This window comes from Oncorhynchus masou, chromosome 23 (genome assembly GCF_036934945.1).
Source record: "Oncorhynchus masou masou isolate Uvic2021 chromosome 23, UVic_Omas_1.1, whole genome shotgun sequence".
In the NCBI taxonomy this organism is placed as follows: domain Eukaryota; kingdom Metazoa; phylum Chordata; class Actinopteri; order Salmoniformes; family Salmonidae; genus Oncorhynchus; species Oncorhynchus masou.
This window is the reverse complement of record NC_088234.1, coordinates 26,518,260-26,542,417: the sequence shown is the minus strand read 5'-3', so window position 1 is coordinate 26,542,417 and position 24,158 is coordinate 26,518,260. Positions and strand designations below refer to the sequence as shown.

The window sequence follows — 24,158 nt, the reverse complement described above, 5'->3', positions numbered from 1 at the left end:
GCTCCCGTCCTGATACTACCGACTACAGATGAACCATTTGTGGTGGAGGTAGACGCATCAGAGGTTGGTGATGGAGCTGTCCTGTCTCAGAGGGGTGAAGACAAGAAGCTTCATCCGTGCGCTTTCTTCTCACACCGGCTTACCCCGACTGAGAGGAACTACGATGTGGGGGATCGTGAACTCCTAGCGGTTAAGATGGCATTGAAGGAATGGAGACACTGGCTCGAGGGGGCTTCTCACCCGTTTCAAGTGCTTACGGACCACAAAAATCTGGAGTATATCCAGCAGGCGAAGCGGTTGAACTCTAGACAAGCTAGATGGTCTCTTTTCTTCAATCGATTCCAGTTTATCCTCACCTATCGGCCCGGGTCGAAGAATCTCAAACCGGATGCCCTGTCCCGAGTCTACGCTCCTGCCATTCGAGATGACACGGACATGCCTGTCCTTCCTGCTGCTAAGATTGTGGCTCCGATCTCGTGGCAAGTTGAGGATACCGTGAGACGTGCTCAAGCTAGCGAACCGGACCCGAAAGGAGGTCCTGCCAATCGGTTGTTTGTCCCCAAGGCAGTGAGGACTCAGGTCCTTCTGTGGGGGCACTCCTCTCGCCTCACCTGTCATCCGGGCATAGGTCGCACCTTGGAGTTCATCCAGCGTAAGTTCTGGTGGCCTACCATAAGAGAAGACATTGCCACTTTCGTCAATGCCTGTCCCGTGTGCTGCCAGGGCAAATCTTCTCACCTCCGCCCTCAAGGACTCCTTCACCCTTTACCTGTTCCCCACAGACCCTGGTCCCATATCTCATTGGACTTTATTACTGGACTTCCTCCATCCCATGGCAATACTACTATCCTAGTCATAATCGACAGGTTTTCAAAGGCGGCCAGGTTCGTCCCTCTGACTAAGTTACCTTCTGCCAAGGAAACGGCTGAGTTGGTTATTAATCATGTGTTCCGAGTCTTCGGCATTCCTCAAGATATGGTTTCTGACAGAGGTCCCCAGTTCGCCTCAAGGTTTTGGAAGGCCTTCTGCCAACTCATGGGGGCTTCTGCCAGTCTATCTTCAGGGTACCATCCGGAGTCCAACGGCCAAACAGAGAGGATGAATCAAGAGCTGGAAACCACCCTCCGATGTATGACTCGTGACAACCCGTCCACATGGTCATCCTTTATTGTTTGGGCCGAATACGCGCACAACACCTTGCGCTCCTCCTCCACTGGTATGTCCCCGCACGAGTGTCAGTTTGGCTATGCTCCTCCATTGTTCCCGGACCAGGAGGCAGAAGTCAGAGTGCCTTCAGCCTTGAAGTTCGTCAGACGCTGCCGGCTTATGTGGAGGAAGACCCGTCTTAATCTTATGCGTTCCTCACAGAGGTACCAACAACAAGCCAACAGACGTCGCCGTCCCGGGCCTACCCTGCGCCCCGGCCAGAGAGTCTGGCTCTCCACAAGAGACTTACCTCTACGGGTGGAGTCTCGCAAGCTGTCCCAAAAATACATCGGTCCCTTCAAGGTTGCCAGGAGAGTTAACCCAGTTTCTTATCGCCTACACTTACCCAGATCCCTTAAGATTAATCCCACATTTCACATTTCATTGTTAAAACCTGTTGTTTTTCTCCCCTTGTCCCGGCAGACAGACCTCCCCCTCCGCCTCGTGTCATTGGAGGCCAGCCGGCTTATACCGTCCATCGGATACTGGATTCCGCCGGGTGCAGCGGTCCTGGCAGTATCTGGTGGACTGGGAAGGCTACGGTCCCGATGAGCGCTCCTGGGTTCCTGCCAAAGACATCCTGGACCCTGACCTCATTCGTCAGTTCAGGGCCCTCCACCCTGAGAGAGCTGGTAGGAACGTCAGGAGCCGTTCCTAGGGGGGGATTCTGTCAGGATTTGGCCAGGGTTGTTCCGGGTTTTGGTCACTAGATGCCCCCATTGTGCTTTTTGTCCTTATGTTTTTTCCCTTGTTCCCCATTATTATTTGCACCTGTGCCTCGTTTACCCTGATTGTATTTAAACCCTTAGTTTCCCTCAGTTCTGTGCTCTGTGTTTGTATGTTAGCACCCAGCCCTAGTGTTCTGTGTATTCTTGTCGATTCCGGTGGATGCTCTTGTGGAATTCTGTTTTTGTTCTTGAGTATCTCTTGAGGCTTTTTTGTGCTATTCCTACCACCTTTTGGATTTGCCATTTTTTTTGTATTGAAGGACTTCTCCTTTTTTTTACTTTATTAAATACACCGTCTTAAGTTCTGCTGTGTCTGCCTCATCTTCTGGGTTCTGCTGACTATTCGTGGCTCAGTTGGTTAAGTGACTGTTTCTCACTCCGGAGACCCAGGTTCGTAACCGGGTCCTGACAGTACCCCCATAGAGACTGCCAGAGGTCCGGACAACAGGCTCTCCGATTTGACACACTGAACTCTGTCTGAGAAGTAGTTGGTGAGCCAGGCGAGGCAGTCATTTGAGAAACCAAGGCTGTTGAGTCTGCCGATAAGAATACGGTGATTGACCGAGTCGAAAGCCTTGGCCAGGTCGATGAAGATGGCTGCACAGTACCGTCTTTTATCGATAGCGGTTATGATATCGTTTTGTACCTTGAGGGTGGCTGAGGTGCACCCGTGACCAGCTCGGAAACTGGATTGCACAGCGGAGAAGGTACGGTGGGATTCGAAATGGTCAGTGATCTGTTGGTCAGATATCAAGCGCATAGATTGAAAGTGGTGGTGTAGTTGATTGTCCCTTTTTGTGATAAAGTATGTCAAACTGCATGACCCATTCACTTTACACACTATCAAACAATTTCTCTAACTGGCTTAATTTTGAATCAAAAAGGTAGAGTACAAAGAATGAAAGCACAACTGTAAATAAACACTTTTTCCTCTAATCGTTTTGAATTAAATTATTTAAAAAGGTATACAGGTCCATTAATACTTTCTATCCACTTTTAATTGGTCAAGTTCTCTGAAGATGTTCTCATCCTCCAAAAATGTAACCCAAAGATTTAACAATCAACTAAAGCACCTGTGGGCTGCCTTTCATAATAGCCTCCATATGAGTATGACTACCGTTTCTTATTATATAGTGGACTCTCCGAAACACAAATAAATAGGATCATGACCTAACAACCACAACCCCAAGCTCTTAAAGATCATCTCAATTCTGACGCAGCCATAGAACTTGAGGCCAACCGTTAACAGAACAACCATTAGGATCCATATCAGAGAGGTAGAGAATGCAAACAGGTATAGAGTTTTGTTGCAGTACTCTGGGTTGGTGATGGACTGGTTGTTGCTCCCACTGCAGAAGGTATGGTTGTAGCTCTCGTTGGCAATGGTCTGGTTGGAGCTCCCGTCGCTGAGGGTCGGGTTGTAGCTTGTTGTTTGAAATACAGAGAAAACAACCCCACTACCTATAGTAGATAAAGTGGTAGGGAAATAAATGTATAAATATAATATATTTGTATTTATAATATTATAATTGACAGAGTCCAAGCCGGTGCCATTCTACCACCATCAGTTGAAATTGGACTCACAGCTCTTGGATCATGGTGGATCCCTGAAACAAATTTCTTCCTTGTAAGGAGAGGAACCTATGTTTCAAATTTTGAGACTAGGAGCCTAGTGGGGTGTTTACATGCTGAAGTTATCGGACGTTTGAATGACCCTCCAAGTTGTAATTACAAATGGGAAACTGAGAAAAAAACTGACCTTTCACCACAGACCTTTCACCTTTTCAACCATATGGATAATGTAGCTAGTTGTACCCGATTTTCAATGTTAAGCAAGATAGCTAACTTTATTATTAGCAATGTAAGCTAGCTAAAATATACTGAACGAAAATATAAAGGCAACATGTCGGATGTGGAGGTCCTGGACTGGTGTGGTTACACGTGGTCTGCGGTTGTGAGGCCGGTTGGACGTACAGCCAAATTCTTTAAAACAATGTTGGAGGCGGCTTATGATAGAGAAATGAACATTAAATTCTCTGGCAAACAGCTCTGGTGGAAATGACTGAAAGTCCTGTTGTGTGACAAAATATGCCACACCTGTCAGATGGATGGATTATCTTGACAAAGTATAAAATGTTCACTAACAGGGATGTTAAATTTGTGCACAACATTTGAGAGAAATAAGCTTTTTGTGCGTATGGAACATTTCTGGGAGCTTTGATTTCAGCTCATGAAAGATGGGACCAAAAATGTTTGAGTGCCATGATTGTTCCTTGAAGGGAGAAAGGATGCATTTTCAAAATAAGTTCAAACAGTGCCACATGTGTCTGGATTGGGAATCTCGCTCACCAGCAAAGAGGCAGAACATCAGAATGAGCAGACTGATCGATATGACCCATGAGCAGAACCCTTGACAGTCTTTGATGGCCATAAACATAGACAGTAACACCAGGACCACATAAAAACATCCCAACCCTATCAGGTAGATAGGGATGAAGAACATAACAGGGCAGTCATTGAAGCACTCAGCACCTAAAGATAGAGAGGTAAAGGAATTTTAGAAGGGTAGCTTTTGCATAATGGTTATGCAATAATGTTTTTGCAAATGGTATTTCTTCACTACTACTTACCTATGACAAAGTGGACCAAGGGGATAACTGAAACAAGGATTGTAACAACACAGCGAATGATGAGAGAGATCAACGCTGGGGGAATAAAGAACAAGGTGTATCATCATTTTTTCCATGATGGAGATGCATTCACTATTTGTTTTTCATTGTCATTATTTGTACAAAGTGTACTTCATTTCAAAGTAACTTCTACTTACCTATAAAAATATGGGTGTAGGGGATAATTGAACCGATACTGGTAATGATAATGACACTGATCAATTCTGGGGGAATACATGACAAGACTAATTAGCATTATATATAACAATACAAGATAGGTTCAAAAGAAATCCCAAGTTCAAGAAACATTGGGAAATGTGATAATGCCTTCGAACCCGGTGCTGATGATATATTGGTGAACACTCAAAAAGAAAAAAAAGGATGACACCTCATTTCACCAATATATCCTGCAAACACTGGCTTCGAAGGCATTATCACTTTTATACAGAGGGTTACCAACATAAACAAATGCATCATTATTTGAATAAGTGACATTTTCTAGTGACATTTATTTGGACACATCCATAACAATGAGCTATTGATGCGCGATTTTACCTGGCATAGAAAATGTGCTCTCTTGTCGGGATACTGTTGTTCAGAGGAGCTAGCCAACAACACAGCTAACACAATCACTTCCAACTGACGCTGGACAGACTTCAAACTAGCTGCACTTTGTTTTGTTTTATGTTTTCTATTGATAGTTCTTTGTGTATATCCATGAAATGATGCTGATTCATGTTTTCGACTGGCTAAGAAAAGCTGCCTACCTGTCTGTCTCATCCCGACACTTTCATTACTATGGAACAGCTGGAGATCGAATTTGAATATTGAAACAATTTTGCACATGCCAGAGAGACAGACCGCAAGGTTTATACGAATATCCGTGGTTGAAAACTAAATGTTACAATCGTTTAAAAGAAATTAGACAATGTCTAGATGCTTTTTATAGTGGAGATAAAGTTTCTAAATTGCCTGGCTGAGCTGATGAGACAGTGGATTGTGCAGTCAAATGGAACAGAGTAAATAGGCATTTTAACGCCATAGATTTAGCCTGTGGTAACTTGTAGAATAGACAACGTCTGGAATGTGGTTTTAACCAATCAGCATTCAGTATTAGACGAACCCGTTGTTTAATTAGGCTGGTCATGAAGGGTTGGGGAAACAACCCTTAGGGGGATGCTATTTACAGTAATTACCATGTTTAAGGGCTTTTATAAAACGGTTGCCAACATATAAAAAAAATAGATTAACATGATTTGATTAAAAACTGTATTTTAAAATCAGTAAATATATTTTTATTCATATGATAACACCATATGATATAGTCATGGAAAAAGTCTGTCGTTCGTTCTGAGATTCTGAAGTTGCTAGCCAAACATGCTGATTGCTATCCCCCAAAAATGTATAATATGGTTAATGATTTTGATTGACGATTTTTCTAAGTCCCATCTAATGCCGGCTCCCTCCCTCTCCCGTCACTCAGTAAATGTACACACCATAAGTTCCAAACAGTCCCACACTGTTACCAGATTCAATACGCTGGCAATTAGAGCCTGGGGACAATGTTACGAGCTATGCCAACTAAAGCTAACACACAATCACATCAAGCTGCTGAAACGACAGCAAACTGTGCCTTTTCATTTGCCATTTCCTGGATTCTGATAAATGAATTCGCCTGGCTCAGAGAAGCAGTCAGTCTCGTCCAAACATATTCATTCTCTATGGCATGATGGAGATTGCAGAAAAATAAACTGCAACATTGTCGTGCTGGTCAGAGAATCTGAGCAGCAAGGTTTGGACAAACCCCAACTGTTGCTAACCAAATGCTAACCTAGTAGCATGGAGAAATGCATTTGACATTTTCCAGGGAAGATTAAGTTTATGAATTGACTGGCTGGGTTGTGGGACAGTGAAGGCACATGATAGTTTAAATTGAACTTTTAACAGCCATTACCTGGGGATTGTGGTGAATAACTCCCTGCTATCAACCAATAAGCATCCAGGATCCAAACAACTCATTTTATAATATTGCATACAATTTCTTAGCAGTGGCGAACTGTAATTATAGGACATTCAGGAGGGACAAAAAAAATCTTTCAATATGAAATATATATATTTAAAAAAAAATCTAGATCATAACATCACTTAATGCGCCCAACATTATATCTTCTGTAGTCTGGACCATTCTAGTTCTAGTGAAGGAGGAGCAATTATTTATGATGACATTATGAATGAATCAGACAGCCTTGGCGGCGCTTCGGGCTGTCACACGCAGAGAGACAGAAACAGCATGGACACATCATGACCCACAGCATAAAATAATGCACTGTTTACACAACACATGGTAGCCAACACCACAGTCAATAGCATCAACAACAGTGTCACATCAATGGTGACAGGCTCATGGTGTTGAAAGGACAGCGACCATAATACCTGTGCACTCCATGGCGCTGAAGGAGAGCCCATTTTGGTCAAACACATAGACATGGCTGATAGACGACAGGAGACAGCAGTCACACACAACATCAAATAATGTTAAAGTGTAAGCAGCCCATTCACTCCAGTAGGCCTCATCTCGTCAGAACAATACAAGAGCACCACCATTCCATGTCCAAAATTAAATTGACAAACCAGCTAGTACATTTGCAAATATATTTGATCACTTTCATCACACTAACCGTTCATCTAAAGTTGAAATGCTGAAATGTTTCAGTCATTATTTTCAAAGAGATAGCTAACAGCAAGCGAACTGCAACAAAAAAACAGTGCAACTCACCAGATTATGATCATTTGTAAACAACATTTGAAAGAAGTGATGCTAGAAAATGTGCAACAACATCCACAGCTGAGAACAGCTGCTGCAGCTGCTGTCTCCATTGTCACACTACTAATACCCAAGCTAGTGAACGTTGTTAGCGTTAGTGTGGGAAAACTACTGCTTGAAACACAAATTATTTTCTATTGCGCTCGCTTCTTCAAGGTTTTATGGCAGACTACAACCTATTAGTGCAGTGGTTCTCAATCCTGGTCTTAGTGACCCAAAGGGGTGTACAGTTTTGTTTTTGCCCTAGCACTACAAACCTGATTCAAATCATCAAAGCCTTTGTGTATTACTGTATTGCCACCACCTACTCTATTGGCTGTTATTAGCCTGCTATTCTGTATTATAAATTAATTACCTCTTGCGCTCTCAGTAGTGAGTTATCTAGGCCTTCGTAGACACGTCTCTTAAAAAAATAAAAAATAAACTTTTCACATCCATTGCAATTCAAAATGTGATTGGTTAATTTCACTGTCACTCGAAAATTCTGCTCTAACACAGAAGCTGGACAGAGGCCTTCTGTCCAGCTTCTGAAGACCTATCCAATGGCTGGCTGAGCTAGCTATAGTTTTCTACCCAGAAAATGCCTACTGGAGAATTTCCTTTTCAGTATTAACCCTTCTCTTTCCAACACAAACTGAAGAGACGAAATCTGAAAATTATTACAATTACTGTGAAGATTAAATGGAAATTAAAACTAAATGTATGTAAGACATATACATTTTAAGAAATCCTTTGGCCTTTTCTGAAGGCCTGGAAGGCCTTGACGGTTCGCCACTTACCGTATAGACCCCTCAAACTCAACAAGTTCCACTGTGTTTTTTAATTGTTACCCTCTAAATCAACCAGGGACTGATTTAGACCTGGGACACCAGGTGGGTGGAATTATTATCAGGTAGAACAGAAAACCAGCAGGCTCTGGACCTACGAGGGTAAGAGGTGAATACCCTTGGTATAGGCCCTTGCTATCTATATCTTAGCCATGCCCCCTGGGTGGGAGACCTCTGACATTAAAAAGATAGTACTGTACCTAGCTACAGTGCCTTCAGAAAGTATTCACACAAAGACCTTTGTCAAGACCTTGACCTTTTATCAACAATGTTGTTTTGTTCCAGCCTGAATTTAAATTGGATTAAATCAAGATTTTTATTCACTGGCCTAAGAGGATTTATGTTTTTAAAAATGTGTACAAATGAATAAAAAAAAGAAACGCTGTAATGCCTTGAGTGAATACGTATGCAACCCCTTTGTTTAGGCAAGCCTAAATAAGTCCAGGAGTAAACAGTAACATAATCATATAATAATACGTTGCATGGATTGTGCAATAAGTGTTTAACATGGTTTTTCAATGACTACCTAAACTCTATACCCCACACATACAATTATCTGTAAGGTCCCTCAGTTGAGCAGTACATTTCAAACACCGATTCAACCACAAAGATCACAAAGACCAAATATTCCAAAACATGCATCTTGTTTGCAACAAGGCACTAAAGTAATACTACAAATTGGCAAAGCAATTAACTTTTTGTCCTGAAAACAAAATGTTACAGTAAGTTTGGGGCAGATCCAATATGACACATTACTGACTAACTCTCTCCATATTTTCAATCATAGTGGTGGCTGCATCATGTTATGGGTATGCTTGTAATTGTTAAGGACTGGGGAGTTTTTCAGGATAAAAATAAACGGAATCAAGTTAAGCACAGGAAAAATCCTACAGGAAAACCCAGTTCTGTCTGCTTCCCACCAGCCACTGGAAGATTAATTCACCTTTCAGCAGGACAATAACCTAAAACACAAGGCCCAAATATACACTGGAGTTGCTCACCAAGAAGACAGTGAATGTTCCTGAGTTGCTGAGTTACAGTATTGACTTAAATCTACTTGCAAATCTATGGAAAGACCTGAAAATGGTTGTCTAGCAATGATCAACAACACGTTTGACAGAGCTTGAAGGATTTTGAAGAGAATAATGGGCAAATGTTTGCTGTGATGACAGCTTTGCACACTCTTGGCATTCTCTAAATCAACTTCATGAGGTAGTCTAGTCACCTGTAATGCATTTCAATTAACAGGTGTGCCTTGTTAAAAGGTAATTTGTGGAATTTCTTTCTTTCTTAATGTGTTTGAGCCAATCAGTTGTGTTGTGACATGGTAGGAGTGTTATACAGAAGATAGCCCTATTTGGTAATAGGCCAAGTCCATATGACGGCAACAACAGCTCAAATAAGCAAAGAGAACCGACAGTCCATCATTACTTGAAAACATGAAGGTCAGTCAATCCGGATTTCAAGAACTTTGAAAGTTTCTTCAAGTGCAGTTTCAAAAACCGTCAAGCCACATGGCAAGGGTCTAGAACACAGATACGCACCTTTAAAGTCCATTGTGAGAGAAGCACACAGACCTGAAAGAAGACACAGGCAATGTAAAATACCCATCATAGCGTACTAGATACTTAAACTGCATACTGTTTACTCATCGTCTATTCATTTTAACACGTACTGTTAAGTAAAAAGTTAGTCGTACGCCAAAGAGGCAACGCAGAAGTACCTCTTGATTGGCTTAGGTGAGGCGAGGCCGAGTGCAGGTGGATTTTTCTTCACATTGACCCGCATTAACCACCCTGATTATAGCTAATTTAAAATTTGATTAATTTCTCTAAACTTTGAATAGAATAGGAATTTAGTTATAGGCCTACTCAGGCTGGTTATAGGCGGACTATCACATTTGACCTATACAGTAGTAGACCATATAGCCCATCTATCCTATTTTAAAATTACAAAAGACAGAATCAGATACGGTACTTTGGTTCCAGTTCAAAATAGAGATATTTTTATTATTTTACCCCAATTTCATGGTATCCATCGCTGCAACTCCCGTACGGCCTCGGGAGAGGTGAAGGTCAAGAGCCATGCGTCCTCCGAAACACAACCCAACCAAGCCGCACTGCTTCTTGACACAATACCCATCCAACCCGGAAGCCAGCCACACCAATGTGTCGGAGGAAACACCGTACACCTGGCAACAGTGTCAGCGTGCACTGCGCTAAGCCCGCCACAGGAGTCGCTAGTGCGCGATGAGACAAGGATATCCCTGACGCATGGGCCTCCCGGTCGTGGCCGGCATGCAACGAATCCTGGGCTCGAACCCAGAATCTCTAGTGGCACAGCTAGCACTGCGATGCAGTGCCTTAGACCACTGTGCCACTCGGGAGGCCGCAGTTGAACATATTTATTAGTGAAACCAAAGTGCTGTAACATACAGTACCATTCAAAAGTTTGGACCCACCTACTCATTCAAGGGGTTTTCTTTATTTTTTAATATTTGCTAAATTGTAGAATAGTGAGGACATCAAAACTATGAAATAACACATGGAATCATGTAGTAACCAAAAAAGTGTTAAACCAATTAAAATATATTTTAGATTCTTCAAAGTAGCCACCCTTTGTCTTGATGACAGCTTTGCACACTTTTGGCATTCTCTCAACCAGCTTCAGCTGGAATGCTTTTCCAATAGTCTTGAAGGAGTTCCCACATATGCTGAGCACTTGTTGGCTGCTTTTCCTTCACTCTACAGTCCAACTCATCCCAAACCATTGTAATTGGGTTGAGGCCAGGTCATCTGATGCAGCACTCCATCACTCTCCTTCTTGGTCAAATAGCCCTTACACAGCCTGGAGGTGTTTACGGGCCATTGTCCTGTTGAAAAACAAATTATAGTCCCACTAAACACAAACCAGATGGGATGGCGTATTGCTGCAGAATGTTGTGGTAGCCATGCTGGTTAAGTGTGCCTTGAATTCTAAATAAATAATTGACAGTGTCATCAGCAAAGCAGCCCCACATCTCCTCCACGGTTCACTGTGGGAACCACACATGCAGAGATCATCTGTTCATCTACTCTGAGTCTCACAAAGACACAGCGGTTGGAACCAAAAATCTAAAATTTGGACCAAAGAACAGATTTCCACTGGTCTAATGTCCATTGCTTGTGTTTCTTGGCCCAAGCAAGTCTCTTCTTCTTATTAGTGTCCCTTAGTATTGGTTTCTTTGCAGAAATTTGACCATGAAGGCCTGATTCACACAGTCTCCTCTGAACAGTTGATGTTGGGATGTGTCTGTTACTTGAACTCTGTGAAGCATTTATTTGGGCTGCAATTTCTGAGGCTGGTAACTCTAATGAACTTGTCCTCTGCAGCAGAGGGCCATCATAGCGCTGGATGTTTCTTGGTAGCACTGTCTATAGATGTGTCTATTTGAGAGTGGTTACATTTTTTCCAGCCCTATCCATCAGCTGTTAACCAAAACAGTGGCGGGGGTTCCTGGTATGTAATTGTTTGAACTACATATTGCCCCTTTATTTCTCCCAGTCATAAAAGTAACACAGTAATAATGAATGATGGGTACAAAGTCCTCCCAGTGTTGGTGCCACCGTTTCCATGTAATAAATCTGTGCGGCTCTCCTTTGAATTTCGAAATCCCGATGTGGCCCTCGAGACAAAAAGTTTACCCTTGGGCTAGATGCTTCAAACAATTTATTATGTTAGTGCATTATAAATTCTTCAGGGTTTAATGCATTTTTATTCACACTTTTAATTGACTGAACAGACAAAATAAGCTGTCTCAGAAAAAGGTCAGTTCTATCAATATGCCTTATAGAGGCTTTTCTGCCCATATCAGATGTCTATGTCCTGGGATTTTTTTGGTTTCTTATAACCTCATGCTAATCACATTAGCCTACGTTAGCTAAACCGTCCCGTGGACGGGACACCGATCTTGAAGTAGTTTTAATTACAGAGGCTATACATATCTTTCCCAAGATAGGCTTGCTTTTTAACCTTCCATATTTATCTTTATATGAAATGTTATTGTTCATCGAATCATAGTATATGCCTAATGTGGGATAGGCAGTGATTTGAGACTGTATTTCATTCAAGTGTTACGGTAATTCAAACATTCTCGAGCGCAGAAATTACTTGGTAGTTTCGGCGCTACTGTAGCTTGGGACATACAATTTAAATTCTTCATAACGGCACCGCATTTCATACTTTACTGTGGGAAAGGGGAATAAATACCTGTCGTGTTGACATGCTTTTTAGTTTGTTTCCATGACTGTTTCACATTTCTTTCCAGCGATCATAAGGTAAAATAGATATAAAACAATTGTCATTCATATTTACAAACCCCTTATCCAAACGGATTACTAATTTACCTACAGTGCCTTCGGAACCTATTCAGACTCTTTGACTTTTTCCATATTTTGATACGTTACAGTCTTATTCTAAAAAGTATTAAATTATATATTTTCCTCATCAATCTATACTCAATATCCTATAATGACAAAATGAAAACAGGTTTTAAGAAATTTGTGCAACTGTATAAAAAAAAATAAAAAAATTGAGCTCAGGTGCATTTTGTTTCCATTGATCATCCTTGAGATGTTTCTACAACTTGATTGAAGTCCACCTGTGGTAAATGTCATGGATTGGACATGATTTGGAAAGGCTATATAAGGTTATATACTGTATAAGGTCCCACAGTTGACAGTAAATACCTGAGCAAAAACCAAGCCATGAGGTTGAAGGAATTGTCCGTAGAGCTCTGAGACAGGATTGTGTTGAGGTACAAGTCTGGGGAAGGGTACCAAAACATTACTACAGCTATGAAGGTCCCCAAGAACACAGTGGATGGCCCCCATTATTCTTAAATGGAAGATGTTTGGAACCACCAAGGCTCTTCCTGATGCTGGCCGCCAGGCCAAATTTATCAAATGGGGGAGAAGGGCCTTGGTCAGGGAGGTGACCGAGAACCCAATGTTCACTCTAACAGAGCTCCAGATTTCCTCTGTGGAGATGGGAGAACCTTCCAGAAGGACAACCATCTCTGCAGCACTCCACCAATCAGGCTTTTATGGGAGTGGCCAGACGGAAGCCACTCCTCAGTAAAAGGCACATGACAGCCCGCTTGGAGTTTGCCAAAAGGCACCTAAAGACTCTCAGACCATGAGAAACAAGATTGTCTGGTCTGATTAAACCAAGATTGAACTCTTCGGCCTGAATTCCAAGTGTTACGTGTGGAGGAAACCTGGCACCATCCCTACGGTGAAGCATGGTGGTGGCAGCATCATGCTGTGGTGATGTTTTTCAGCTGCAGGGACCGGGAGACGAGTCAGGATCGAGGAAAAGATTAACAGAGCAAAGTACAGAGACATCCTTGATGGAAAGCTGCTCCAGAAATCTCAGGATCTCAGCCCGGGGCAAACGTACACCTTCCAACAGTACAATGACCCTAAGCACACAGCCAAGACAATGCAGGAGTGGCTTTGGGACAAGTCTCTGAATGTCCTTGAGTGGCCCAGCCAGAGGCCGGACTTGACCCTGATCGAACATCTCTGGAGAGACCTGAAAATAGCTGTCCAGCAACGCTCCCCATCCAACCTGATAGCGCCTGAGAGGATCTGCAGAGAAGAATGGGAGAAACTCCCCAAATAAAGGTGTGCCAAGCTTGTAATGTCATACCCAAGAAGACTCGAGGCTATAATCGCTGCCAAATGTGCTTCAACAAAGTATTGAGTAAAAGGTCTGAATACTTATGTAAATGTGATATTTACATGTTCCTTCTTTTTAAATAAACGTGTAAAAATGTATAAAATCCTGTTTCATTATGGGGTATTTGGTGTAGATTGATGAGAGAAAAAAGGCTATAAGGTAACTAAATATGGATAATGTCAAGGGGTCAGAATACTTTCCCAATGCTCTATAGTTCTTATCAATAGCAATTGTCAATTTATACATTTCTGTGCATGGAGAATGGTGTTATTTCGATCTGGAGAAAATTAAATGCACTTGGAACTGACAGGTTGCTTGACCTTACTCATGGCTTCCTCACCTGTAAAGTCAAATTCAGATTACGGTATATCTGTAGACACACATCTGCCACACCTTCATTGATTCGATCTCCACTGCCAACAAATAGCTAGTGAATAGTATGCTATTCTCATACTTAAGTTCAAGGTCCAGAGAGAGAAAAGTGCATAAAAAGGGAATTCCATTCCATTTACTAGTTCTTAACTCAGGTCGGAATTCCCCCCATGATACATTTATCAGTTATATTCTTTAAGAATTCATGTTTTTATATATATATATAATACATTTGTAAGTCAAAAAATGGATAAAGAGGCTACACAACTTTCCTAAGTTAATATGCTTTCTTATTTTAACTTTCCATTTCTATTTCTTGAAATCAACTTTGATTGTTGATACATGCATAAACACCATCTGTCGTCCTCTCTTACCTGATAAAGCAACAGAATCCTTTAGGTGAAGACAGACCAAAATAACTGCTACTGAGTGCCTCTGACTGGATTGTCTGTCACGCCCTAGCACTCAGATTGGCTTATTTGTCTCAAAGACTTGAACTATGACTAGCCCTATCTGATTTGATGATATTTTGCCAGAGTTTGACTAGGCAATAAAGGAATGTTAGAAAAACAACCGCACCAGAAAATGTTGATGAGCAGGCAGCGCAAAAACAAAAACATATATATAAATAAGTTGGTAGCACTTGTCGCACACACAAAGCCATACACACCGTCTGCCAACTGCCCAGTACAGCTGAAACTGGGTTTCATCCATGAAGAGCACAGCTTCGGCTGAGACGGTTCCTGGCAGTTTGCGCAGAAATTCTTCGGTTGTGCAAACTCAGTTTCATCAGCTGTTCAGGTGGTTGGTCTCAGATGATCCCGCAGGTGAAAAAGCTGGATGTGGAGGTCCTGGGCTGCTGTGGTTACACGTGGTCTGCGGTTGTTAGGCCAGTTGGACGTACTGCCAAATTCTCTAAAATTATGTTGGAGGTGGCTTATGGTAGAGAAATGAACAATAGATTCTCTGGCAACAGCTCAGGTGGACATTCCTGCAGTCAGCATGCCAATTGCGCGCTCCATCAAAACTTGATACATCTGTGGCATTGTGTTGTGTGATAAAACTGCACATTTTAGAGTGACCATTTATTGTCCCCAGCACAATGATCATGCTGTTTAATTAGTTTATTGATATGCCACACCTGTCAGGTGGATGGCTTATCTTGGGAAATGAGAAATTCTCACTAATAGGTATGTAAACACATGTGTACACAACATTTGAGATAAATTAGCTTTTTGTGCATATGGAACATTCCTGAGATCTTATATTTCAGCTCATGAAACATGAGACCAACACTTCACATGTTGGGTATATATTTTTGTTCAGCATACATTGAAAATTGTACACTGTCTCCTTAAAAATGTCAGGTTTGTAATGACATACAAGAGACCTGTCATGCATTCATTGCTATGATCATTGATCTCCTGAAGAAGCCATCCAGTTTCCTTTCTTTCTGTGCCCTGAAATGTTTGGATATACTTGTAAAGTTACAAGGTTGTTAGCTAGCTAGCCAATGATGTAACATGACTGAACAAAGTGTAAACAAATGGTCAATGACACTTGAATAGTTTTTAGAACAGCCCACTACATGGTTTATGAATGTAAAATGTGGTCCTGGAGATTCGCTAGAGGAAGAAAAATGATCTGACCCATATTACCAGAGAAACATTGTTGACCTGGTTGGGTGAGAAGCAGGCCGTTTCTGCTGTAGTCGTGGTGCAACCATGACGCCAACAAATCTGCACACCCTTGTTTCTGTAGGGCACTTGGACACAACCTTATCATTAAAACGAAACCTTATCATTAAAACCTTTGAGCCCTGTGGGCAGGTGTCCCTTGGGTTGGTGTCTTTCCGTCAAACACTTCTCCAAAACCAATGTGGGCACAAAAAGACTGACATCATCAGTTTCACACACCTTAGAAAAAATTCCATAAATGGCATTTTTTAAATTGAAAAGTGAATTCCTTTCTTTTTTAAAGCAGAGGTACAGTACAAAGAATAAAACCACAACTGTAAGAAAAAAAACTATTTCATTGTACAATAAATTGCAATCTTTGGAATTTGGAGAGCGCAGCCTGGACAAAAGCTACATGTTGATTTGAGGCGATCTTTCTGTCACTAGATATGCTAGTAGGATACCATTGTCATTTAGACTCTTAATGGTGTTGAGACATACTTTTTGCTCGTAGATGTTAAAATTTAGCAGGCTCAAGTGATGAATCATGTAACCTAGTCAGACAACGCTCCACCCATGCTAGTTATTTTGTAAATTGTGCCAGAAATAATGTAATTTCTCTGCTAGTTCTTCACTGGGCAGACGTGAGAGAGGATAGTGTTTATCATGTTCTTAATGATCGGAGGGTGCGGGTGGATATTGTGTGGGAGGTGGTGGGCAAGGGTCATCTCCCAGGCATCCACTAACTTGATATTCAGGCCCCTGAACATGGCCTTGATCACTCCGTCCAACTGAAGCGAAAACCAGTCACTGACGATGAGGCTCTCTTTTAGGCTTTGGGCCCGGAGGTTTGCCGAGCGCACCACTACCACAGTCCCCGGAGCCCGGTTCAGAAGCCGCACAACCGCTCTTCGAATGTGGCGGAGTCGACGAATGTAAACCTGCACAGGGAAGGTACAGAAATGGGCCCAAACACTGATGACTACAACAGTGTCTGAGCCCCCGACAAGGCCATCCAGCTCATTAGCTACATAGCGCAGCTGACTGATGCTGAGAGGGGTCCAGGTGATGGGGGGGCCATGGCTGCGGTACTTCAGCAGGATATTGTGGGGGATGTCCACCGCCATGAAGGGCCCTGCCCTCGCCGGACTTCGAAGGTTGAAATCCTTCAACTCTGTGACAGAGAGAGAGTGATATGAATGTTGAGATATATATATATATATATATATATGTGACAGAAGCCATGATTACACCTTGCATAAACATGGTTGTCGCCATCACGATCAAGATTTGATCACTATCTGATCGAGATTTGTTGTCTACACTTGATTAAATATGTCTCTTCTCTGCCCACTTCGTCCGTATTTGGACCAGATTTCCTGGTCCCTACCTGTATGCAAATTAATCGAAACTGCCTTGGACCTCCCGTTATGACCCAAGCTGTGTAAATCGACAGAAAACAGCACACTTTTATAGACAATAGTTTTATACTCTCATTATTACAGCCTACTCTTGTTATCTAACGATTTAAGACTGGGAGCAATAGGCTACTGTCCCGATAACCTCAACCCCTCCACAGCCATTCAAATAAATATTCAGTGAATCTCTCCCATCCCTAAAAAGGTCACCACATCTGAATATGTGTATAAAATACAATTATTGCACAGTCTAAATAAAAAGGACACTTGGGTCCTAATGTACACGGTAAAAAACAGAAACAGGTTAAGTTAAAGAGTAGGATACAAATTGCGTCGCTGAATGGCGCAACATATTATCCAAACATGTCTGGACAGGGTTGTTCTTTACACATGGATGTTTACATACGTTGTCTTTATATTATTGTAATCATGTATTCTAAATAATCTTTAGGATAGGACAAATCATTGATCATTCGCTTATGGAACCTCAATAATTCTGATAAGCCAGACGAGTGGTCAAATTCTGAAAATGCATGGATAAAAGTAGCAATTGATAAAAAGTGCAAAGAAGCATGTCAGTCAAGTGGCTTTATAAAGGAATCATGTATAAATATAAAGGTATCTTAGAGGCCTTCATATTGAAGCCTGCAATATATTGGATAAGGGCCTCGCTCATGCTTGCAGAATGCTATGTGCCTTTTACACATCAGTTTGGACATCTGCTGCACTTGATTGACAGCTGGAAAATGCTCAAATATTCACAGAATATTAAAGAATAGAATCAAATCGAAAAGGATTGCAATGCTAATGTATCTGATACAGCAACCGAAATAGACTAATCACCACTCATCCACCTTTCATTCTGGCTAGATCTAAAGGTAGCCTACAGGCGGAAAATTAGGCCATACACTTGTCATGCTTTTCTTCTGCAACTCCATCATACTCTGTATTTGGCTAAGGTGTATGTAAACTTCCAACTTCAACTGTAGATTAAATTGTTTAAATTGGGTCAAACGTTTAGAGTAGCCTTCCACAATCTTCCCACAATAAGTTGGGTGAATTTTGGCCCATCCCTCCTGACAGAGCTGGTGTAACTGAGTCAGGTTTGTAGGCACATGCTTTTTCAGTTCTGCCCACAAATATTCTATAGGTTTGAGGTCAGGGCTTTGTAATGGCCACGCCAATACCTTGACTTTGCTGTCCTTAAGCCATTTTTACACAATATTGGAAGTATGCTTGGGGTCATTGTTCATTTGGAAGACCCATTTGCGACCAAGCTTTAAAGTCCTGACTGATGTCTTGAGATGTTGCTTCAATATATCCACATAATTTTCTTTCGTCATGATGCCATCTATTTTGTGAAGTGCATCAGTCCTTCCTGCAGCAAAGCACCCCCACAACATGTTGCTACCATCCCCATGCTTCATGGTTGGGATGTTATTCTTCGGCTTGCAAGCCTCCCCATTTTACCTCCAAACATAACGAGGGGCATTATGGCCAAACAGTTCTATTTTTGTTTCATCAGACCAGAGGACTTTGCTCCAAAAAGTACAAGCTTTGTCCCCATGTGCAGCTGCAAACCGTAGTCTGGCTTTTTTAATGGCGGTTTTGGAGCAGTGGCTTCCTCCTTGCTGAGCAGCCTTTCATGTTATGTCGATATAGGATATAGATACTGTGTATATAGATACTTTTTTACCTGTTTCCTCCAGCATCTTCAAAAGATCCTTTGCTGTTGATCTGGGATTGATTTGCACTTTTCGTACCAAAGTGCATTAATGTCTAGGAGACAGAACGCGTCTCCTTCCTGAGCGGTATGACGGCTGCGTGGTCCCATGGTGTTTATACTTGCGTACTATTGTCTGTACAGATGAACGTGGTACCTTCAGGCATTTGGAAATTGCTCCCAAGGATGAACCATACTTGTGGAGGTCTACAATTTTTTTTCAGAGTTCATTGCTGATTTCTTTTGATTTTCCTATGATGTCAAGCAAAGAGACACTGAGTTTGAAGGTCGGCTTTGAAATACATCCACAAGTTAATCTCCAATTGACTCAAATTTTGTCAATTAGCCTATCAGAAGCTTCTAAAGCCATTTTTTGGGATTTTTATGAGCTGTTTAAAGGCACAGTCAACTTAGTGTATGTAAACACAGTCAACTTAGTGTATGTAAACTTCTAAACCACTGGAATTGTGATACAGTGAATAAGTGAAATAATCTGTCTGTAAACAATTGTTGGAAAAATTACTTGTGTCATGCGCAAAGTAGATGTCCTAACCGACTTGCCAAAACTATAGTTTGTTAACAAGAAATTTGTGGAGTGGTTGAAAAACGAGTTTTAATGACTCCAACCTAAGTGTAATATTCCGACTTTAACTGTATATACAGGAAGGCAGGGTAAAGTGACTAGTCATCAGGATAGATAATAATGAGTCAAATAAAGAACAGAGCAGCAGCAGCAAAGGATGATTATGGAAAGTGTGGGTGTGTGAGAGTGTGTGTGTAATGTGTTAAGTCTGTCTCCTTGTTTAGGAGTGTCAATGTAGTGTGTGTGTGTATATATAGTCTAGTGAGTGTGTATATGATTTGCACATATAGTCTAGTGGGTGTGCGTAGGGTTAGTGCAAAATAGAGGCAGTGCAGATAGCTAGGGCACCATTATTTGAATATTTAGCAGTCTGGGAATTTAGCAGTCTGATGACTTGGGGGTAGAAGCTGTCTCAGAGTGTTGGTCCGAGAGCCGATGCTCCGGTACCGTTTGCCGGATGGTAGATGAGTGAACAGTCTATGGCTTGAGTGGTTGGAGTCTGATATAGAGCTCTTGGATGGCAGGAAGCTTGGCCACAGTGATGTACTGGGCATTCCACATTTGCCATACCATGTGGTGTTGCAGCCAGTCGAGATGCTCTCAATGGTGCAGTTGCAGAACTTTTTGAGGATTCAAGGGCCCATGCCAAATCTTTTCAACCTCCCGAGGGGGAAGAGGTGCTGCCGTGCCCTCTTCATGACTGTGCGAGGGGTGTGTGGACCATGTTAGGTAATTAGTGATGTGGTCACCAAGGAACTTGAAGCTCTCAACCTGCTCCACAACAGCCCTGTATAAACGGATCTATAGAGAGAGAATGTGTGAGTGTTAGATGTAATAGGTTTTGGCAAACCTAAGCACTCACCTGGCAAGAAGTTGGTGAGGAACTCATAGTACTGTCTAACGGTGGAGTCTCCGTACATGTACACCACCTTGCCCTTCAAACACTGAGTAATGGCAGTTGGATCATTAAACTGGCGCATCACGACATCACCCAGGGACTGCCATGACCCTTGGAAGTAATACCCAGAGGGAGTGGTCCTGACAGGCACTGGCTTTGCATGGCTGCTTTCCACCTCTGGTTTGTCTGAAATAAGAGAGGAAACATGATGCACCAGCTACCATCACTTTACATACACTCTCCGATTTGTCTTCACACTGCAACAATTTTTCCTACCTTTCCTCTTAGGCAGCACAGTGACACTGTCAGACCCCTTAGCCCGAATACGTGTTTTGAGGTTTACGCCACTTAAAAAAGTAAAATAATAATTTGAAATGTTTAAACACAAGCAATAACAATCACCTGAACAACATTCTGTAATTGTATATTGGAGAAAAGGCTGCGTAGGTCTAAGGTAAAACATACGCTCATTGCCACACACACACTATTTTTTTACCCCACTCTAACCTCTGGAAGAGCAGTGCTTCTTCGTCAGTTATCAGATCTTTCTGGTAGCCTGCCTTGAAGTGGTTGATCCGTGTGTCACAGCTCAGCAGCTGCTTAGGCTTGTAGCAGTACCAGGGTTCACCCGTGTGGGGGTCTGTGTAATTGCACAGCGGCTCCTGGTTGGTCGGAAGACAAAGGTTACACATTGTGGTCTCAGACAGTAATCCAAATTTGAACAGGCTCTTGTAAAGCACCCGGTTGGGCCGTTCTTCACGTAAGTTACGTAGAACAGCAACTGCCTCACTAGGATGAACTAGTGTCACCTCCACTTGTACGGACCCCTCCCACAGTAACAGAAAAATGGCAGAGTAGGTCCCATTCTGGTGGTCCAACACCTGTCCTGCAACGCCCGCCCCCAGCTCTGGGGAGTGCAGCCTAGCCAGCAAGAAGTCCCCACCATGGCTCTTGGGATGTCCCTGGAAATCTTTCATAAGGACCAGAGACTCCAGCTGGTCCCCCACGTGCCACTCTCTCCCACCCACTGCTGGCAGCACTGCAAAATGACTGCGCGCAGGGTCACTGGTCTGTTCCAGGGGTATAGACGTGGGCCGGGACGGAGGCTTTGGCCAGGCAATGGACTCCAGGAGGTAATGCTCCTCCAGAGCTTCCTCAGGTGTGCGCTCCTGGCCCTGGCTCAGGTGGTTACAGCTTTGATTGTGGTCCAGGGGAGTAGGGCCCTCTGAGTGGTTGCTGCATAGTTCCCAGATGCATAGGTCTAACTTCCACTGTGGATGAGAGTAGAGGTCACTAAGGGGAAGAAGGTCATAGAGTAACACAGGTAGATTGTGATGGAAGTAAGCTTGGACTTGTACTGGGGGAAGATCACTTTCCTCCTCACCTCTAGAATGCTGATGTTGCGGAACAGGAAGAAGACGCCTGACAGGGTCAGCAGGAGGAAGATGCAGACATATTTGGACAGGCACTTCCACATGGCCCCAGTCTCCAGTACCCTTTATATGGATACATAGAAGCTGGTAACTGTTAACATGCTTCTCCAATGACCTTATCTGTATTTGATATTCCAAAACACGGTGTGCGTTTATCAGACCTAGACCCCATACAAATTCATGTTGATCTGGGCGAGGCACACCAGATTAAGAATTTCATCTTAATTTCATATTTTCCCACGTGACTATTGCTTTACCCATTTCGAAAGAAAGCGAGCAGGAAAAAAAAGTTGATCTTCTTGTAAAAAAATACTATAACAACCTAGCCTCACCAGAAAAATAACATTTACTGACTAATAAACCATGAAAATAAACCATGACTGTCCATGATTACAATATTTATTTAAAGCTCCCATCAGGCTAATGTCTCTTCTACTCAACTTGATTGCAGATCCTGCAGCAAAGACAGCTATGGATCAGGTGACAAAAGCATTTGTTTTGATTGACTGTTGCTTACAACTAGTTTCACAAAGTAGACGTTTTTGCAACTGGATGCCACAAAGTTGCAGAGTAATTACTTATCAGTTGCTTGGGGTGTTTCATGAAGTAATCCAAATACAACATAGTTGCATGCAACTCAATTTGCAGGAAAGCTGGAACAAATCAGATCATACACCGGTTAAACTAGCTGATTAAACCTTTTTTTCCTCCTAGAATACTATCTTGTGATTTCACAAGACTCTGGCTGCTGTTGGGGGAGGCGGGAGGTGTCCCAGGAAAATAATACAATAATGCAAGAGTCGAGAACACAGGTAAGCACCTTTTACAGTCCATTGTGAAAGAAGCACATAGACCTGGAAGATGACACAGATTACATGGACATAGCCATGGCACACATCTGTAGCCATGAAGTGCTTTGAAAGGCTGGTCATGGCTAACATCAACACCATGATCCCAGAAACCCTAGACCCACTCCAATTCACATACCGCCCCAACATATCCACAGATGACGCAATCTCTATTGCACTCCACACTGCCCCTTCCCACCTGGACAAAAGGAACACCTACGTGAGAATGCTGTTCATTGACTACAGCTCAGCGTTCAACACCATAGTGCCCTCATAGCTCATCACTAAGCTAAAGACCCTAAACACCTCCCTCTGCAACTGGATACTGGATTTCCTGACGAGCCGTCCCAGGTGGTAAGGGTAGGCAACACCACATCTGACCCGCTGATCCTCAAAACAAAGGCCCCTCAGGGTTGCATGCTTAGTCCCCTTGTGTACTCCCTGTTCACCCATGACTGAGGCCAAGCACGACTCCAACACCTTCATTAAGATAGCAGACGACAACGGTGGTAGGCCTGAACAACAACAACGATGAGACAGCCTATAGGGTGGAGGTCAGAGACCTGGCAGTGTGGTGCCAGAACAACAAACTCTCCCTCAACGTGATCAAGACAAAGGAGATGATCGTGGACTACAGGAAAAGGAGGGCCGAGCACACCACCATTCACATGCATTAGTGCAGCAGGACAGGGGCTTCAAGTTCCTTGGTGTCCACATCACCAACAAACTATCACCAACCAAGACAGTTGTGAAGAGGGCACGACAATGCCTATTGCCCCTCAGGACACCTGAAAAGATTTGGTATGGGTCCTCAGATCCTCAACCTCTACAGCTGCACCAACGAGAGCGTCCTGACTGGATGCATCACCACCTGGTATGGCAACAGCTCAACCTCCGACCGCAAGGCACTACAGAGGGAAGTGCATATGGCCAAGTACATCACTGGGGCCAAGCTTCCTGCCACCCAGGACCTCTATACAAGGCGGTGTCAGAGGAAGGCCCTACAAATTGTCAAAGACTCCAGCCACCCTTGTCATAGACTGTTCGCTCTGCTACCGCACGGAAAGCAGTATCAGAGTGCCAAGTCTAGGTCCAAAAGGCTCCTTAACAGCTTCTACCCCCTGCTGAACAGTTAATACAATTTGGTACAAATCATGCCTTAAGTTCTAGACCTCAGCTGAATCTGGTAATGAATGGTGTGGCTGTTGAACAAGTTGAGGAGACACTTGGCA

The 24,158-nt window shown here is 42.8% G+C and overlaps 2 protein-coding genes across 3 annotated transcripts in view; both read right to left on the bottom strand.

Moving 5' to 3' along the window:
* Positions 1 to 980: 980 nt before the first annotated feature.
* LOC135510640 (uncharacterized) lies at positions 981 to 15,824 on the bottom strand. Of its 2 annotated transcripts, XM_064931720.1 has the most exons (6): positions 14,722 to 15,824; positions 9,799 to 9,831; positions 4,762 to 4,827; positions 4,565 to 4,639; positions 4,284 to 4,466; positions 981 to 3,395 (listed from the first exon to the last, which is right to left on the bottom strand). In XM_064931720.1, the coding sequence occupies exons 2-6, from the start codon at positions 9,809 to 9,811 to the stop codon at positions 3,061 to 3,063; spliced, it is 672 nt and encodes a 223-aa protein (XP_064787792.1). In that variant the 5' UTR covers positions 9,812 to 9,831; positions 14,722 to 15,824; the 3' UTR covers positions 981 to 3,060. The 2 variants fall into 2 exon arrangements, with proteins under 2 accessions (XP_064787792.1, XP_064787791.1); XM_064931719.1 differs by having other exon boundaries at positions 4,565 to 4,591; positions 9,799 to 15,824.
* An 88-nt stretch (positions 15,825 to 15,912) lies between these two features.
* Positions 15,913 to 24,158, bottom strand: part of LOC135510639 (NXPE family member 3-like) — a 36,913-nt gene continuing 28,667 nt past the window's right edge. Inside the window, exons 2-6 of the mRNA XM_064931718.1 lie at positions 22,030 to 22,141; positions 21,153 to 21,916; positions 20,922 to 20,992; positions 20,610 to 20,831; positions 15,913 to 17,197 (exon numbers count right to left, since the gene is read on the bottom strand). Of these exons, the coding sequence (XP_064787790.1) occupies positions 16,647 to 17,197; positions 20,610 to 20,831; positions 20,922 to 20,992; positions 21,153 to 21,916; positions 22,030 to 22,122 (1,701 nt within the window). The 5' untranslated portion in view covers positions 22,123 to 22,141 and the 3' untranslated portion in view covers positions 15,913 to 16,646. The remainder of the gene's footprint in view (positions 17,198 to 20,609; positions 20,832 to 20,921; positions 20,993 to 21,152; positions 21,917 to 22,029; positions 22,142 to 24,158) is intronic.

Bases quoted from the DNA above. Each gene is read 5' to 3' on its own strand.
- LOC135510640 (XM_064931719.1), bottom strand. From the start codon at position 9,868: ATGATGGGTATTTTACATTGCCTGTGTCTTCTTTCAGGTCTGTGTGCT. The intron at 4,467-4,564 runs GTAAGTAGTAGT...CTCTATCTTTAG, and splicing joins CTTGGTCCACTTTGTCATAG to GTGCTGAGTGCTTCAATGAC. The intron at 3,396-4,283 runs GTGAGCGAGATT...TATCTACTATAG, and splicing joins GATGTTCTGCCTCTTTGCTG to GTAGTGGGGTTGTTTTCTCT.